At 34.4% G+C, this 18,861-nt stretch overlaps 1 protein-coding gene across 1 annotated transcript; it reads right to left on the bottom strand.

Moving 5' to 3' along the window:
- Window positions 1-799: 799 nt before the first annotated feature.
- LOC126717517 (myosin-9) lies at window positions 800-17,863 on the bottom strand. Its single transcript, XM_050419280.1, has 38 exons — window positions 17,204-17,863; window positions 15,664-15,792; window positions 14,054-14,197; window positions 13,791-13,936; window positions 13,539-13,695; window positions 13,367-13,425; window positions 12,881-13,040; window positions 12,624-12,773; window positions 12,365-12,501; window positions 12,125-12,271; window positions 11,884-11,985; window positions 11,594-11,651; window positions 11,410-11,511; window positions 10,718-10,755; window positions 10,362-10,488; window positions 10,108-10,278; window positions 9,802-9,933; window positions 9,527-9,636; window positions 9,332-9,392; window positions 8,788-8,965; window positions 8,376-8,581; window positions 8,164-8,283; window positions 6,916-7,014; window positions 6,418-6,639; window positions 5,113-5,252; window positions 4,525-4,636; window positions 4,387-4,434; window positions 3,997-4,251; window positions 3,739-3,894; window positions 3,425-3,628; window positions 3,128-3,271; window positions 2,768-2,838; window positions 2,568-2,667; window positions 2,437-2,493; window positions 2,272-2,328; window positions 2,059-2,139; window positions 1,828-1,910; window positions 800-1,349 (listed from the first exon to the last, which is right to left on the bottom strand). The coding sequence occupies exons 1-38, from the start codon at window positions 17,204-17,206 to the stop codon at window positions 1,226-1,228; spliced, it is 4,590 nt and encodes a 1,529-aa protein (XP_050275237.1). The 5' UTR covers window positions 17,207-17,863; the 3' UTR covers window positions 800-1,225.
- Between the last annotated feature and the right edge of the window lie 998 nt (window positions 17,864-18,861).

Raw genomic sequence — 18,861 nt, 5'->3', positions numbered from 1 at the left:
CGTATATATATTTTTTTGATGAATGAAAAATGGGTAGAGGGGGGGGACCTGAGTTGACATCTTCTACTTGGGCGTGATCATAGCAACACTTTCCCACTGGGCTTGGGCTTGCGGGAGTAGGGGATCTAGGTGATCTATAGTTGTACACCCAGCCCCATCGAACATTGTACATATTTGTTTAGTCTATAATGTAAATCTTACATTGCTAGTACAATATAAACTAAGAACTTTCCTAATTTGGGGTCCCTTTTCTGAAAACTCATTTCTACGGCATTACCCTCATCTATTGCTTGTAACTAACATTTTTAGAAACTTCAGTATTAGCCATTACAGCCAGTGATCTATTGGTCTAGTGGCATTTCCTCCCGTCCTTCAATGGAGGGGCTTAAGATTCAAATCTTAGTAGGAACATTGTTGTAATGGGAAGAGGGAATTTAGGGATTCTAACTTATAGGTTAAGGTGAGGACAATGTTTGTTTAGCCCAAAAGAAACTGCCAAATTTGTTGCATCCTCAGGGATTAGTGGCTACTAGTGGCCATTTGTAAGTGTGTGTTTGGATTAGCTTTTTGCTGAAAAAGAGTACAAGTAATATTGTACCGAAATTATATAAGGCTCTAAAAAAATATAAGTAAGCAACTAAGCTAATAATCTAATGGAAAAATGCTAATCCAAGCTCGCTTAAAGTCAAATTCTTACTGTATACATCCTCAAAAAAATTCTTACTGTATATCTAGTAATTAACAACCAAGTATGCAAGAAGAAAAACACTCCAAAGAAAAAAAAAAGAAAAAAGCACAGTAAAACTAACCAATAAGCAATATATAAAAATGAACTCTTACAATTATCAATATAGCACAAAACTTGTAAATACAAATACAAGCAAGAAGCCTCATTAAAGGGTAGATAGTGACAGCTTTTGTAAAATGCTATATGCTTTTGATTTCTTCTCCTTCATTGAAAACTAGTTGTACATTACACTGGATGGGGAGCAAAGGCATACTGCTTCCAATAATGAACTACCGGGGGGGAGCAAAGGCATCCCTACTTGGAACAATGAACTATATATGGGAAGATAATTTCAAAAAATGTTTCTAATGTAAAAAATAATTAACAATGTACAACCCTCTGATGACATCCACAATTAAAGGGGTTGCAATGTGAACCTATATCTTGACCGTGGAGATAGATGGAGAGGAATCCCATCCACTCATGCAGTGAAAGTGATTACTCTGAACGAGGAAACATGAAAGTAAAGCCTGAGTTTTCACGAATAAGTGGTGGTGGTTCAATATCGGCGATGTCTATTTTCTCCATGGACTTTGATAAGTCATCAACTGAAAATGGAATGCTGCACACAGGTGATTCTAAAGGTCAGTGACAGCCACAAACTAATGTTCTGAAAGCATGTCTAACAACTATGCAAGTTCTGTTAAACAAAATGGTACAATTCCTGCATATGAATTCAATGGAGTATTTTTTTAAGCATTAATTAAAATCCAATTGACTCTTCATCATTAAATAGACTGAAAGTTGCACCTAAGCAATGTCTCAGGCTTAGAGTTTTAGCGGTCATTGATAATTATGCATCATGTATTCCAACTATATAAAATAATTGGCACCCAGTTTTTGAATCCAAAAGGGAGAACCAAATGGGTGGAGGTTAGCCAGTTTGTGTATAACAAATTGGCAAGCATCGGTTTGCTACCAAAAGGTTAGTAGCTTAGTGAAATGCAACTCAAATTGAAGTTATATAAAGAATAGCAACTGAAGCAAAACAAAAAAGAAAGGCTGAAGGCCTCATCACATAGTTGAACGCCATTACTGACCTTGAATCATCATCCAACAAGAATGAATTACTAACTGCATTGTTAGAATCTTCTGTCATCAGCACCCTCATATTGGAAATAACCTACACAAAAACAGTAAGATGGAAAAACTAAATATCATCTGTTTTCGATTAATGTTTGTAATCTTATGGAAAATGAAAACCTATCACTCTGCTTGGTAACAAAGATGACTCGGACCTAGTTTGAGTAATGGCATCCATAAAAACTTACATCCGAGGACACACTATGCGTGCCATACTTGTCATCCCAGTACATTGTACTGATCCGATAGAGCTGCTGTATACTAAGGACCTGTAAATGGAAAAATCAAGTTCATTGAGATCCTGGGAAGAGGTGAATGTTGAATTTTTATTTTTTATTTTTTGCTAGGCAGGTCAAAGTATAAATTATATTTATTTTTAAAATTGGATATATATTACATACTGGGCAAAGATCGTGGCTTATTTCATCCAGTGTTTTCTTTGGTTTTTGATGTATAACCTGAATCAGAAAAGAGAATATTTCAGGACAACACTTTTTGTTGCTTCTCCACCATTGTATCAAGGTAATGGTGTAAGAAAAATAATTTAACAAAGACTAGAGGGATACCAGAAATCCGATTGCCTGTCTAATATGCTTGAGCTCATCCCAAGACGAACCTGCATACTGCATTTTTTTTTGGGTTATTTAATATTTATATATCACAAGATCTGAGTATCATGGCAGTGAATTCAAGGTACCTCATCTGTTGCCTTATAACACCAATGTTCCAATTCAGCCAATCCAGCCTTCACATATTCACCATTGCTAAAAGAACAGCACTCTCGCCTTAACAGAAGACTGCAACAAAAAACAGTGTATGTAGGATGATAAGGGAAAATGTACTTGCATAAGACTTGCAACCAAAAAGCAACCAGATATTGTAGCATGGATTTTATACCTGTTAAATAGTTGAACATTGATGAAAGAAAATATTTGTGTGAACACCTTACGAACTAAAAATGGGGGTACCTAGAAAATGGAAGAGCGAAAGAGCAAGAGTTTAGCAAAAAATATTTCACCAAGAACACACTCAAAATGAAAAATCTATTGGATGACATCCATGATCCATGGAAAAAGATCCAATCACGGTTTAGTTAATCCATTAATCGTGGTCATGAAAGCCAAAGCTGGCTTGGAACATAATGGTCACAAGCAATGTCAATGTGCACCACTTCTGAATGTTAGTTTCTATTATATGAGTACAAAGGAGAAAAAAGATGATATAGAAAGGAGCAGAGCCAAGATAAATTCTACTAACATGATTTTCTTTCAAAGTGTTTAGGAAGTTTCCAAGGCTTTTTACAATCCCTTGCCAGTGAGCAATCAATGCTCGCTGGGCCTCTGTGTTTGCAACTGAACGCGATGATCCCTTAACCAAGCTTGCTCTGGATATTCTTGGTGCCTGTTTCATCATATCCAAACAATAAAGTTCAGTTTAAGTAGTTTAGAAAGGGGAAAAATAATTAGAATGACTAAACAATGATCATAGTGAAACATGAATTTGGCTCTATAAAAATAAAGTTTAGTAAGTCTGCAAAAACCAAAATTTATAAACCTGGATGCACAATCCAAGCAATGGAGAAATTTCTTTCTTCAGATTATCTCGAATCATTCCATAAATCTTTTCTACATATGCTGTAAGCTGCTGTTTAAAAAGCAAAGCTGGGTACTTGGCTTCAACTTGCCGCAATGTATCCACTCCATTAATGCTACCATTGATCAAGGAAATATTCACTCCTTGTGGAGCACCACGGAAACTCTAAATAAAAATAATAGAAAAAACATGAATTAACAGAAGAATTGAAAATTTTGAACATTTTAACAAGCAACTTATATTTTTTTGAGAAAAAAAAAAAAAACTATATTTACTTGTGTCATCCTCCCAAATAGAGTTGCTGATGATGAACGACGGCGTTGTGGGGCCATACCAGCAGCACCACTTGCTTTCAAAGTGCGCTGGAGTAGTAAGAGAAGTGTTGAGGCATTGGATAACCAATAGGCCAAGATATCATTGTTATCCTGGGTCTGAAATCCAAATGCAAATATTAAAGTTAAAAAAGAGGCTTCTGATTTTTATAAGAGAAAACAAAACACGGTACCCAGCATATAAATCTGGGAATTTCAAACCTCGATAGCATTGCCAATGGTCTGAATGATCCGATCAAAAACACTAGTCCGCTCAACTTCAAATGATCTCCACTGCAAAAGGCATTTATATATGATGCAGGCAGCAATAGGCCTATTCCCTGCAAAGCCTAGGTGTTCGGAAATACATCTTATGAGCAACTCTTGGTTCTCCTGCTGCTTCTCATTTAGGGATTTTTGGGGTTTCTCCTCTACTTCAGAAGGATCCCTATGATTTATTGGAGGAATATGCAGATCCTGATTCATATACCAGGTGATCAACAAATGAGAAAAATCAAGAAGATATATTCAAGTAGTTCATACTGTAAGTTTCTTTTCATCTTTTTCCTTTTCCTTGAGATAATACTATCAGTTTAGAAGAGCTTTACTTACCAAACCTATCTTTGTATCCGTTCCAATATGACCACCTTCAGCAGCTCTCTGTCATTAATCAGAGAACAGGAAAATCTCTAAACTATTTGGGATATCAAATATTAACCAACCTTCAATATTAATGATTTCTGAATTTACCTGAATAGTTGATCTGGAGCGTCCTGAAAGGAACTTATTAGGTGCCATGGATACAGCTTGTTGACGCAGGACTTGATTCTCAGATTCTAAATTGGAAAGTTTTTCCTCTAGCCTAATCAAAGAAATCTAAATGCTTAGTTATCCAGGTATGGAAAGTCAAAAACTACTGATGACTTTCTTTAAATAAATTGTGATTTGAACTCAAATTATATGCAGGCCATGAATAAATTTGAAACCATAACGATGTTAATTGGTGCTAGAAATTGATATAGGAAGTTTAATGCGCTGTATATATAACGCATAAGAATAAAATAAAAAGAGAGGTCCAAACACCTTTTTCAATCTTAATATATAATTTTCCATGTCTGATGTATTTCTAAAATCTGCCACAGTCAAATACTACACATGAACATGTAAAATTGCTAAATTCTAATTACATACAGGATCATGCAAAACCCCATCTGACAAATTTGAGAGTCAAACTAATTATGCAAAAACCTTACGTAAAACATTCAGAGGTGAAACTTACTTAACATGTAAATGTAACTATAGGAGGATCAGGATGTCATTCTTGAAGGATCATATTACCTGGTTAAAGATTCCTGGAGCTGATGAACTTTCTTCTCTGTTTCTTCTAATTTTTTCTGTCGTTCTTCACTAGATTGTTGGGCTTCATTGTATTTTCTTTTTGAGATATCAGCACTTTGTCTTTCTGATTCCAATGATGTCTGTGGTGGTTATGTAAATAAATGAACTGACCATGCTTTACTGTTACCAATATGAAAATATTGCTGCACACTCATACAAGAAGCTGAAAAACATGTTGAACCTTTGAAAAAAAAAAGTATCCAGTCCTAGATGGTACACAAATCTGACATGATGATGTGAAATAATGATTTCAAGAAATGAAATTGCACATAGTGACCTTATCATGTCTTGTTACTTAAGTCAGTTTAGCTATTTCATTGACAAAAGGAGCATAAGCTGCAGAACATGTTGAACCTTTGCAAACTCAGATGATTCCTATGGTACATGGATTACAAATCAGACAAGATGCTGCCACAAATTGAATGCAATGACTTCATTCTAACCAAGCGACCTTTGTACCACATCTTGTTACTTAGGTTGCTTTATCTATTTCAATGAAATGGTGTAAAGTGTTATTGAAACCTTTAACCTATATTAAGGTAAAATGATTTAAAGCTATCCTAACTGCAAGAGTTTGTAAAGTTAAGACTACTCTTCATCAAAGTTATTATTGTTGAGTCACCTCTGATATTTGGATTCCCATAAATACCTACTCTTGTAAATGAGCAGTCTCATTTTATTTGGCTAATAAAAGTTTAAACGGTGATATGGAAGTATTGATCTTAATAAGAGTTTAAGTTTTACAGTTTGTGCCATTGAATTTCCATATGCTGCCTCTACACCTATCAAGAATCTATGTCAAATTCCAATTTTTTGATACTCCTATGGAGATATGCATGGTCATCATGCAGATGAGATGTTTGATCCATGTCTGTTTTCCATCAGCAGCAATTGAATTTGTCATAAGTCAGCAAATGGCTTTATGTCCAATGCAAAAGGCATTGTCAAATAAGCACTTTGAAAATTGCTTCCTCACCCTCACACCGATATGCCAAATTGAAACTTAAAACTCCTTTAACACACAGGGTATATGGTGTTAAATTGATAAGTAAAAGAAGAAGTACTGCTTTGCAAGATGCTGTTTTTGAAAAATGCACTAAAAATGAAAGAAGATTTGATTGTCTATTCCGTGCATCATTTAAGAAAATAATTCTAGTTTTTTTCGGTGTGAAAATGAATACTATATATCGCACATTTGATTCAACAGAAGACATTAAGTAAAGTTTATTGGTTGAACTTTCTAACCCTTAGGTTCTCCACTTCTGCTGTTAGAGAATCAATTTTCTGGGTATCTTGAACAAGAACTTGAGTTTCTTTAATAACAGGAGGTGCTTCGTCAATAGCCTTCTTTGCAGCCTCTCGTTCCTTGACAATTAATGCATTTGCTTCTTTAACTTTGTACTGCAGTTCTTGCAACAAATTCTGCAATTTTGCCACCTCCTGTGCTTTTGCTTCCTCAAGGTCAGCCTGCATACATTACTCTAAGGTATGAGAAACATTCACATGAATAGAAAGCAATGGGAATCTCTTAGTTCTGAAAATGAAGAAAGATCAAACAAATGTTACTGACCAATTTTGAAGTCACATAGTATCTTTTAAAATATGGTAAAGCAAATTTTGCAGTAAGATAGTGCTACTATGCAAGGTTTCATGGTGTAAACTTTTCATAGAAGAAGCATACAATGGATATTAGCAATATTCTTGTATACCTAAAACTACCTATTTTCAGAGCATCAGTATTACCCTTAAACGTTTTTCCAATTGTAAACGCCAAGTGAGCTCCTCTACATGTTTTTCAAGCTTATCCTTTGCTTCTTTAAGTGCACCTGTTTCCCTCGCAGCCTGCAAAAGATTGTACGTGGATCTCATATTCAAAATCCAATATAAGACATAATGGACTCAATATTCTTTTATATTGATTACTGAATTAATCAAAATAGAATAAAATAAAAAGAAAGAGCATGCAACTCTCCACTCCATCACACATTTTGAGTAGTTTGACTATGCCCTTTAAAGAGCTTATATTACAATTCAACTTTGTTTCAATGACTATTAAAATAGAAACATTATCTTTCCTAAATTCTATTTTCTTACAGTTGTGAATCAAATACTAAGGAGTAGAAATTAAAATGATCATGACTAGGTTGGTTACACTATTGAGGCACACAATTAAACTTTTTTAGATGCATGAACCATAGTTCCCAACTACTGTCATGAATTATTGTCTTTGCATATGATATAGCTCCATGTGTACATATCAAGGATGCTATAAAAGGCCACTATATTTTTATATTTCTGTAGCATTTTTTTTTATCCTTCTATGCATTTTTTGAACCTTGTTGTTTATATTAAAAGTGGAATGTGGATGTATGGGCATCTGATATGCTCAACTTGTCCATTGCTAGGCTTATCATTTACCACGCGAATCTTGTGCACTCAAATGTAATAGAATACAGATTACTTTTCAATGTCTCCAATTTTGACTGTAAACTGCTCATTGCTGTCTCTTGTGGCATTTCCCGGAGATATAATGCAAAATTTTCTCATCTAAACTCTTTAGTTCCAAAAGCCCATATATATTTTTATTTTATTTTATGTATATTGACCATGTTAAAAATTCTCCATTGATATTCCCAAATTTTTTAAAGCATAACATGACAATTATTACAAACATATTCTTATTTGGACCAATGTTAATTACCATCAGAAAATGGTGTGCATTAAATCCCATTATCAAAATGGTGCTCATCCCCTTAATGATTCACAAACTATTTCCTTTAATAATTGAGATGCAGTGCCATGTATGCAATTTTTTTTTCATGGATAGTACCATGCATACACTTTGCATGCTGTTATGGTTAAATGATTAAATAATTTAAATTCATCATTCCTAACAACTTAAACTTTTGGGAGAATTGGTAATTTAACACATGCCATGTTGCAAATGCACATTATTTAAGATGGTTAAGGGAATAATTGCTTAATACTAACCATTTTGAGCTTTCTTAGTTCTCTCTTTGCAATTCTTCCCCTCCATATGCATTGTGTGACTATTGTACCCCTCTTAAGCTTCTTGTAGTGTGAGGCAGCTTTATAACAACGCCATCTTGCCTGCATTTTTCTACCAGTGAGTATGCATTTTTGACAACTGACAAACGTAGAAAAGTAGATTTCCAAGTGATACAAGTCTTAAAGTGTATGACCTGAACCAAAATTGCCGCTTTTGTTATCTTCTTAAATCTGAATTCATTACGAGCAGCCATTGCCCTTAAGCCTGTTTGCAAGACAAGAACAGAGAAATGGAGTTTGCGATATCTTTTCCAGGCTTGGTATCTGCGTGTATTCTTCTGAATTTTCTTAGCAGCTGCCTCCCTTCTCATTTGTTCAAAAATTTTGCAAGCCAGTCTTCCTGCAATTTATACCAAAACACATAAGAATATAAATTCAAAACAGAAATTGACCAAGCAATCAACTCATGCCCTAAAGACCTGTGCCAGGCAAAGAAGGGAAAACATAACTAAATCATTCTGTTCAGGGGACTAAGTGATCTTCAGGAACAGAACAGCATACAGGTGTAGAACTTATACGTGCTATCACAATTTTCAGATGGCTCACCTCTACATAGAGATTGTACAACTATGGTAGCCTTCCGCAGTGCAATAAACTGTTTACGAGCAATATGGGTTCGTATGCGCCGCTGAATAGTTTTTGCCGCATTACTCAGTACTTCAGCTCTCCGTGCATCTAATTCAGCCATCTGACCAGCTCTTAGGAACATTTTTGTTTTACCTATCTGAAAAACCATTTTGCAACACATTCAAATAAATTCTTTTCTAGCCACAGTATGGATTGGATGAATGGGAATTCATTATACTTAAAGAAATAACATCCACACATGCATAGCTTACTCCATATCTACTGATAGTAACTCCATCATTGCAGCAGTTCAAAGATAACACAAAAACACATGAATGCACACATGCGCACACACACACACACACACATAACTCCATGCTGCAACATTCATGGGTCTATGTAACATCTGGTTAAAATTTAAGCAACTCTAGGAGCTTATAGGAGATGGATGAAACAGGATCAGTAATAATTTTTAAGGATTATCAGTTATTTCTAAAAGCAGCAAAGGAACTCCTCAAGTTACCTGATATCCTTTAAGCCCCATCTTTTCCAGAATCTTTTTGCAGGCAACCTTTTCATCAACACTGCTCATAATAAAATAAATTCAGAAAGTAGAACACCCTCATGTATTTAAGCATACATGGTAAATTTCAACGATTTCCAGTCAGGGATTCTATTACTACATTAACAGAAATATATGCTAAAAGAGCCTACTTACTTTCCTTCCACGACCTCTGTGGCAAGAAGACCAAATCTATTTATGAATTCAAAGAAAGGACGCCGAGTTGGGTATCCAGCACAACTGATTCTGATTGCCTCCAAAACACCCTACAAGGACAAATATCAGTCATAGCAGAATACAGAAAAGAAAAGGAACAAAGATGAAAGATTATAAAAATAAATGAGACAAATACATTTTCAAAAAAACTAGACTGAGAGAGAGAGAGAGAGAGAGAGAGAGAGAGAGAGAGAGAGAGATCATATTTTACTCACACCACAACGCAGTTGCTGCATGATGTTGACATTTTCAAATATGGCAGGTTTTAGAAGGTTGTTTGGCTTCACACATCTTATGTAGTGAGGTTCTGTAGAATTTAGTGTTTCCATCAACTGCTGTAGTTGTAGCTGCAACAATTAGATCAAAAAAACTTAGCTTTCAAGTTCTAGCAGCTTAAAAAGATTTTGAAGTGTTCAAGGGAAGTCAGGCAAGCTGGTGCTTGTAGATGAAATACATTGACTAAAATCTATCTTCAGGTGAAATCAACTCCAATAGCCATTAATATCACAGAAGAAAAGTACCTTAAAACGAGAACCAATTGAAGAAAACTTAGAAGATTTAGATGTCTCTTCTGGAAGTGGAGGGAAAAGCCCTGCCACAAAAGGACATTTGGAATCATCCAACAAGTCTTGATGTTCAGGAACCGCATAGTCCTTGTTTTTGTCCAAAAATTGGTCAGATTGATATAGGACCTGAAAAGAATTGTTATGGGGTAAAAATCAAATTGTAGAAGCAGCCCTCCCTTGCAGCAATAAGCTTGGGTAATCAACTATACCTCTCCAGCATAATGAGAAATGGTGAAATCTGTGCGGGATAGCTTTGGTTTTATAAAGCGCTTGTGATTTTTAAATGTCTGATACAGCTTGTTTGCAAATGTTTCATGTGTTGACTTTGGAAACATGCTGAAAAACAAAAGGGACTGGTTATCAAGAATGAAAAGAAAGATCTATGTGAAGTTCAACTAGGAGTTTAATCTTGAAGTTTAACATAATCCTACAAAACTTAAGCAATGCAATTTTCAGATTTCTTCTACCAAAACAAGGGAAATAAATGCTTGAAGTAAACTACGCCCAACTTCCTTTGAAATGAAAACCAAAACTTCATCGCAGAAGTGAGATAATTTTTTTTTACCAAGCTTCATCAAGGAGAGCAACGATTCCACCAGGTTTCTGAAAAAAGAAATATCATAAGTAAAAGACATGATTGAAATACTCGCCTGAGACAAATGTTCATTCAAATACAAAAACATATAATTGAGCTAACAAGCTACTCAAAACTAGTGGAAGAGCACTGCTAGTTGAAATGTTAAATATATGTCTGTTTAATAAGTCGGTACAAATGGGAAAAAGAAAATGATTTCTATAATGAATTAAATGATACAAGTTAGAAGGCACTGCTACAATGGATCCACAGCCATGAGCTTCAACAGTCACACATCTCTATCATGATTTAGTTTAAACACAGGATAGGTAAATTCTCAACCTACAAATAGTTGCTTGACCTGCCTATTTTTATTTTTACTTTTCATGGGGCAGGGAACCTGATAAGTGCTCACCATTGAAATCACGGGACACACAATACTGTTCTACAATCAAATCCTTGTTGACTGGTAAAAGTTCTGTCATATGTAAGCTTTTTGGTCCTCAAGAAATGAGGAAAAGAAGTGAGAGTTGAATCAACTATGTATGGATATGCTTAAAAATATGTTCTTACTAGACAAATGAAGGGGGGCCTACGTTCCTGGAATTATATTTTGTCCAGTTTGGATCTAATAACAAAAAAAAAAAAAAAAATGGTGATTTGAATGAAGAAAAAGGAATAACCTTTTCAATAAGATCTAAGACATCTTGGTTATCAACAAATTCAATGTAGCTCCAATCAATCTCCTCTTTTGTGTATTCTTCTTGTTCCATCTTGAATACATGCTGAAAGTCACCACCAGACAATCTAAAGTTAAAAGAGTGACTAGACTACAGCTGAAGTGGTCAATATGATCTGAAACATTACCTGGTTGAAATGTTGCTGCAACTTCTCATTTGTGAAATTAATGCAGAATTGCTCAAAACTGCACATCAGAGTAAGCTGAAATTAACTCATGAAGAAGTTCCTAACCCATTAAATGTGATTTCTTGAACATATTAAATTATTTATTTTAATATATGTTTGTGTGTGTTTGTATGTGTATATGGTATCTATGTGTGTCTATCTCTATATATATAAATTGTGCATGCGTTTATGTATATAATATGTATTTATATATATATTTCTATGTAAGTATTGTGTTTATTAGTTGTTACCTGTTAGTCTTAAAGCTTTCAAAACCATAGATGTCAAGAACCCCAATCAAAGATTTTGAATTAGGATCTTGTCCAATTGAGCTATTAATTTTATCCACCAACCTGTACATAATCAGATGCACTTCGTTAGCATCAAATGAACATCTAAATTCACATTATCTTTATGTTTCAAGTAGTAAGTAGGAAAATTTTGATCAATCGGGTGATAAATGTCATCATATTACTGCAATATATATCTTACCAGTCAAAAAGTCGAGAGTATATTGTCTTTGCTAAACCATCCCGGCTAACTGCTGCACTTTGAGGATCAAGGCTCCGTTTTATCACTTCTTCTGGAGTGATCATGACACGCTTACATAATGCATCTTCCAAGGCCTCAGCATTACACCTGAAATAGATCAAAATTCAATTGTTTCAAGTTCCAACCAAATGAATGGGAACATATCAGAATATTTAGGAACTATTGCAACAGAACTCATACATGAGAAGGTCAGCAGTCATTTTAAGATGGAATTTGGCTTTGTCATCTTTTGGAACCGATGAATCAATTTCCTTTCCTTTAGCAAATTCAATATTGCCAAGATGAAGTATTGCGGCAACAACTCTGAAAATTGCTTCCTGAGAGAGAGAGAGAGAGAGAGAGAGAGAGAGAGAGAGAGAGAGAGAGAGAGAGCTCAGAAGGTGGTCCTTCTTATCTATATGTAATAAATCAGTTAAAAATTTCTTTGAAAAGGATGAACCTGTTCTTTGTCACTTATCCCAACAATTTCCATTGCTCTCCTTGTGGCAAGATAATCATGCGCATCACTTACACCAACCAGGTCATAGCAATTTGACTGGTTAAGATAGTGAAATGATTTAGGGTTTCCCAACTTGTACTTCTCAATTTCCTGTTGACATTAACAACTTTAGATGAATTTTCTAATGAAGTAAGGTAAATGAAACATGCAATAAATAGTTAGGAAATCACAGAGTTGTCATTCCAACTGGAAGATACCTCCTGTGGTGCAGCACAAAGAAGGTAGAAGCAGTGATAGTTGCGTTCAGGATCAGAAATTTGGCAAACACGAGACCTCTCTAGAAGGTAAGTTCTTATGGCTGCTCCTGAGATTCTTCCTTGCTTATCAAACTGAATCTCCACAAATTTACCAAAACGGCTGCAACAGTATTTATTTAAAAAGATCAGTGTCAACCACAATAAAGTCCAAGCATTCAACAACTTTTGATTCATTATATGTGAACTAAAAGGAGGTAGCTCCTGTCAGACTAATAATTGCTTAATCATTGAGAAATCTAGTTGCAAGTATGCAGCTATTTAGCAAAAGATTATCTTTCAATTAAATCAGCTCAGTGTTGTATTCTAATCAGTGTAAGAAGAATGTCTGGGTTATAGCTTTTGAACTTAGAGTAAATTTATAAATTGGATGTGAAGAGACATAAAGTCAACATTCTACTATATTGCCTGAGTGGAAGAGTGGCTCACCTGGAATTGTTGTTCCTTACAGTTTTGGCATTGCCAAATGCTTCAAGGACTGGATTTGACTGCAGTCAGATCAATTAGAACGAAACAAGAGGAATGTAAAAAAATATAAGATAAAATGGAGCAATGGAGATTTCATTTAATTGAAAAATGATATCTAGGTTATTGAACATACTTCAAGAACTTGTTGCTCAACTGTCCGTCCTTCAGTAGCAACCCGGCCTCCTAAAAAGGCAAGGTATTGCATAAGCATTTTCGTGGTCTCAGTTTTACCTGCTCCACTTTCACCACTGACCAGGATTGAATTGCTTTTCCCCTCATTTATCATTGCTCTGATTTTAGTATAAGCATTAGTGTTGCATTAGTGTTGAAATTTGGTTCATTGATAAAGAACTTTATAGAAAGAACAGTGGAGAATAGGGATAACCTGTATGCAACATCGGCAACTGCAAAAACATGTGGGCTTAGTTCTCCAAATGGTGCTCCCTTGTATTGTTGCATCATATGAGCATCATAAAGATGAGGCAATCTTTGAAATGGATTTATGGCAATTAGAATATTTCCGGTATAAGTCTGCCATGATATAGGTGAGGTACAAATTATTAGTCCAAGGTTGCAGAAGCAAGAGTAATCACTTAAAATGGTTATTTTCATTAGATTTTATTAAATATAAAGGAGAGGAGATCTTACATAGATTTCATTCAGTTCATATCTAATTTTTAGGTTTTGCAGAACTCCAGGCTCATGCAAATAAGATAACTTTGTCATGTCATCAACTCCACCAGCAGGAGCTTCCACATCTTTTGGATAGATTTTTGATAGGTTTGCCACAACCTTAGAAGTACCAAAGTTGAAACACAAATTTTTAGTATGTAAAAACAATATAATAGGTCGGTTTGAATTGAGCTTATTTTTGCTGAAACTGAAAATTGAAATTGAAAACACTGTAGTAAAATAATTTTTAAATGTGTGAATAGTGCCGTGAGACCCATTTTTAATGAAAAAGTTATTGAAAAGTGGAATTTGTGGGCCCGTGAACAGTGCACGGGATCCACAGGACTGATAAAGTGACAAAAAATAGGAAAAGTGCGGCTACTGTTCATGAACAGTAGCCGCTGTCCCCTGCTGCAGCTGACCAAAAAAGAAAAAAAAGAAGAGAAAATGTAATAGTGAAACGTAGACGTGAGATTCTGCCCAATCCAAACGGCATCAATATAATGACCTAATACAATTTTGTTTAAATGCTTCACTGTGAAGTTGCACTCATATTTCTAGTTACTATTATAACCAATATCTATAAATATGACTAGGCAATAATTCTGCCTTGCAAGGTTTTTGCTAATTTAATTTAGAAAAAGAGAAACATGTGCTACCATTACAACCAATTGTACTTTCAGCAGTACACAATTTATTTATTTGTCATAAGAAAACTGATGCTTGTAATTTACTTAAAGCAGCAGGAGCTGCTTATGAGACATGAATTTAGAAGCACAACAAACCAAAATTATATGCACAAGACAGATAGAGTAGTTTAAAAATTATCATTCTGAAAATGTATTTAGGAAAAGTTTATGGATGTGACTTAAAATTGCCCTTTGTAATATGAGTCTCACTTTGGATCACAGAAGAACAAGTAAAAGAAAAAGAAATTTTGAAAGTGATAATGTATTAGCTCCATTTTTGAGCATCTTTAACTATTCTAGTCTCATTCTTTCTGACATCTAAATGGAGGCTAAAGAAAATCTGGAAGGTAAAATGAGTCAAATGATACATAAAGAGAAAATAAACCTTCATAATCCAACCAAAATCATTGATGGGAACAACAAACACAATTAACAAAGAATGTCTACAAAATGGTAACCAGAAAAGACCGCTTGTTCCCCATAGAATGCAATGTGATTTGTCAACAAAGGGGACAAAACATCAAGGATGTAAGTACAGAATTTGAGTGAAAAACCGATAAAAATTTATCTCAATTGAAAGTTTTAAGAATAATAAGGGTAAATTGCAAATTGCACCCCTAAAGTTTGAGGGTATTTGGATTTTATATCCTAAAGTTTCAAAATTTGGATTTTATCCCCTGAAGTTTAGGGTGTTAGGATTTTACACCCTAACGTTTCAAAATTTGGATTTTACCCTTTAAAGTTTAGGGGGTAGAATCTAAATTCTGAAACTTTAGAGTGTAAAATCCAATCACTCCCAAACTTTAAGGGTGTAATTTGCAATTTACCCGAATAATGAAAATAAAGTGAGGATCCAAAAAGTTAAGCAATTTATTTAAATTATAGGAAGGTAAATACCTTCCTCCCATCAGTAGTCTGGATCTCAGCTTCCTGTCCATTAATCTTTGACACCTGTCCATCAATCCAAGCTATTCCTGGGTCTTCAATCCAGACATGAGAACCTACAATGATATTCACTGGAGTTGCCTACAGATGCAGATACCCAAGCATTAAATAATAGCATAGAAAATTTTATTTTAAATTTAATTATAGATACAACAAAGATAATACTGGTTTCAGTCATAATCAATCAGCACAACTCTGAACATAATTGTGAGCATTTGATGCTGAGTCAATCGAAAAGTTTACATTTAAGTTCTACCATACGGTCTTGTATGTACTAATTTAAATAAACTAGAAATCTGTTCTAACACAGAATTGTCTTGAAAACCTATCACGTGACTCAGCTGTACACCTCGTATTGCTGAAATTTCATCTGTGTAATTTGTAAAACAAATACCACCTTCACCTCAAGAGTTTTTCATTTTCATCTACATCATAATGTTTCATGAAATTTCTACTTGAATTTTTCCGGCTTGCCTATTTGGAGGGATAGCTTAAACAGTAGTATACTTGAGTGCAAAATGGTAAGAGAGTAGCAAACTCATTAAAAAGCCAAATAAATCTTTCATTACAATCTCATTGCTTCAATGCAACAGCATCCCAATTTTCCATCAGTCTGATTCCAGTATAAGTATGCACTGGGTAATAATGCATTTTAACCTTGGGCCATGTGATAAGTAGATTGACTAGAGTTCATTCCCAGTGAAGATGTTGTATATAATTTATGAACGGTTAAACAGGTTTTCATTCCAAAGCCAATCTTTCCAAAAGCCATATGTTATTAGTCTAATGTGCGTTTGGCAACTGATTATAAGTTAGTTTTTTTGCTTAAATTATTAACTGTTTGTGAGTCCCACACTACTTTTTGTTTTTGCTTTATTTCAAATAATATAAGTTTCAGTTTTCTAAAAATAAGCTAGCTTTTAGATTTTTGTCTTACATTATGTAAATAAGCTACCGAAAATAAGCTTTTTAAAAGCTAATTAGTGTTTCCTAGCAAAGCACAATAGCATTTTCATTAGCATAAATTTTCACAAACATTTTACTATCTGGTATATTCCTTTAAATCTGACCCCTCCTCTCAATTTTGTGACCACCATTAAGCAAATATTCATATTTATTTCTTCACCCCACATGCTAGGATTTTGTAAAGAATCACCAGACTAAGCAATTGCTTTATTTGATCCAGATAATCAACATCGGAGTTATTATCTATTCTCACTATATTCAATTATCAACATTTTTATAGAAAAGTCTAAAATGAAAAATGCTCCCATAAACTTTACAAAAAAACAACTTGAGGAAAGATTGAGCCTGATCAGATATGACATTGCAAATACACTTACTAGATATAAACAAATAGTCATATTAAAAAACCTAGGAAGAACTACCATATATGTTTATAACTTACAAAGTCTTAAAAAAAGAGTCCAACACTATAAACCATAGCAAATTAACTCTAAAAAAACCAAGCAAATAATCAAAGCACGCATACCATTTTTTTAAGATTTCGATCAAAGCTCAGCTACGTACAAAACTCTTGCTTCATAAAATCATCAGATGATGGATTCAAAGATCTAATACCCTTCAACTCTCCAGCTCAAAATCGCACTTTCTTGACCACAAATACCATAAAATAAAACGACCCTTTTGCCAGAAAAAACCAAATTGGAGTCAAGTAGAATCAAAGAAAACTCAAGGAAACGCCAATTTTTCTAGGAAAAATTTTCTGGTGAGGGAGTGACTCTCTTTATCTCCAGCCCAAAATTGCACCTTCTTCGTCACAAACACCACAAAAGACAACGACCCTTTTGCCAAAAACCAAAATGGAGTCAAGTACGGTCGAAAATAATGCCGGAAAATGCCATTTTTTTTTTCTGGGAAAAATTTAGCTAGAAAATGATGGAAAGAGAGAGAGAGAGAGAGAGAGAGAGAGAGAAAAAGAAAAAGAAAAAAGAAAAATAAAAAAACTTGACAGTGGTGTATGTTTGTGTGTGTGTGTGTGTGGAAAGGAAGTGAATGTTGGGATCCGAAATGGTTTCTGGGAAGTGACATTCTTCAAGAGGTCCTGTTAGTTCGGTTAGCTTTCCTTTTGTTTCGCGCCAATTCGTGGCTGCTAACAAAGTCATCCCTGTCTCTGTTTGTGTTTGTGTGTGTTTCTTAACGGAATGTACTGTGTGTCTGTTGGATTTCTCAACGGAGTGAAATCGGTTCTACTTTAGGCTTTTACAACTCCTCAAATTGGACGTGGGATTTGAATCATGGTATAGGATCTGACGGATATGAACATATTGGCCCTTTTTGTTGTGTTTGATTGGTACCCTTTGGGATGAGAAGGGACTAGCTAGAGTCTGTATGGTGAAGTTAAATTAAATAATAATAATAATTGATTGATTGATTGAAAGGTGTATCTCGTAATTGTCCCATTTTATGACTCATGTAGAGAGGATTAATTATTGTTGCACACAACTTGCTATACATAGCTGTTCATTCTGTTTTGTGAAATTATGTTTTTAAAAAAAAGATTTTAGTTATTATTGTGAAAATGGGTTAAATCATATAATTTTAACTGAAATCTTGTTTATAAAATATGATTTAAGCTTATGCGTACATACATAGCCTTTTTTTTCCAAATAGCATAATTTAAGGAAAAATTTTAGGAGAAACACATCCAACTAAACTTATCTAGTTATGTAGCGTTTTTTATAATTTAAGTATTATGTTTGATTAGATTGCCATAATTAATCGTTGGAACTTGAGTTTGGCAAACTAGAGTTTCACTATCAAACTCAAGCTCAAAAAAAGTGATACATAACAAAATAAATTTGGTCGAATGCGTTTGTCATAATTTTTTTTTCTTAAATTATGCTATTTGGCAAAATTAGTTGTACCTCATAGATACATATTGCGTGATAATCACTACTCTTTAAAAAGACCTAAAAATGGAGCAAAAATTTACTTCTATAGTTCTTGGAGTTGTATAAAAGACACGAGATCAATTTGGGCATATGATGGATTAACAGTAATTGAAAGCTTATGTTCCATTATGAAGTTCATAAATTGGAGAGGGTGGATTGTTTCTAAGGAGGAAATCACTGTAATAGGACGGGATGACAAACCTTTGGGATCGCTCGATTCATCCTTTCTTGCAAA

The sequence above is a fragment of the Quercus robur genome, chromosome 3 (assembly GCF_932294415.1).
Source record: "Quercus robur chromosome 3, dhQueRobu3.1, whole genome shotgun sequence".
NCBI lineage: Eukaryota > Viridiplantae > Streptophyta > Magnoliopsida > Fagales > Fagaceae > Quercus > Quercus robur.
The sequence above is the reverse complement of the archived record's forward strand: the minus strand, read 5'-3'. Positions and strand labels throughout refer to the sequence as shown.

Coding starts and splice junctions, on each gene's coding strand:
- LOC126717517 (XM_050419280.1), bottom strand. Junction 13,937..14,053: donor ATGAACTGAATGAAATCTAT/GTAAGATCTCCT, acceptor ATATCATGGCAG/ACTTATACCGGAAATATTCT. Junction 13,696..13,790: donor GTTGCCGATGTTGCATACAG/GTTATCCCTATT, acceptor TACTAAAATCAG/AGCAATGATAAATGAGGGGA.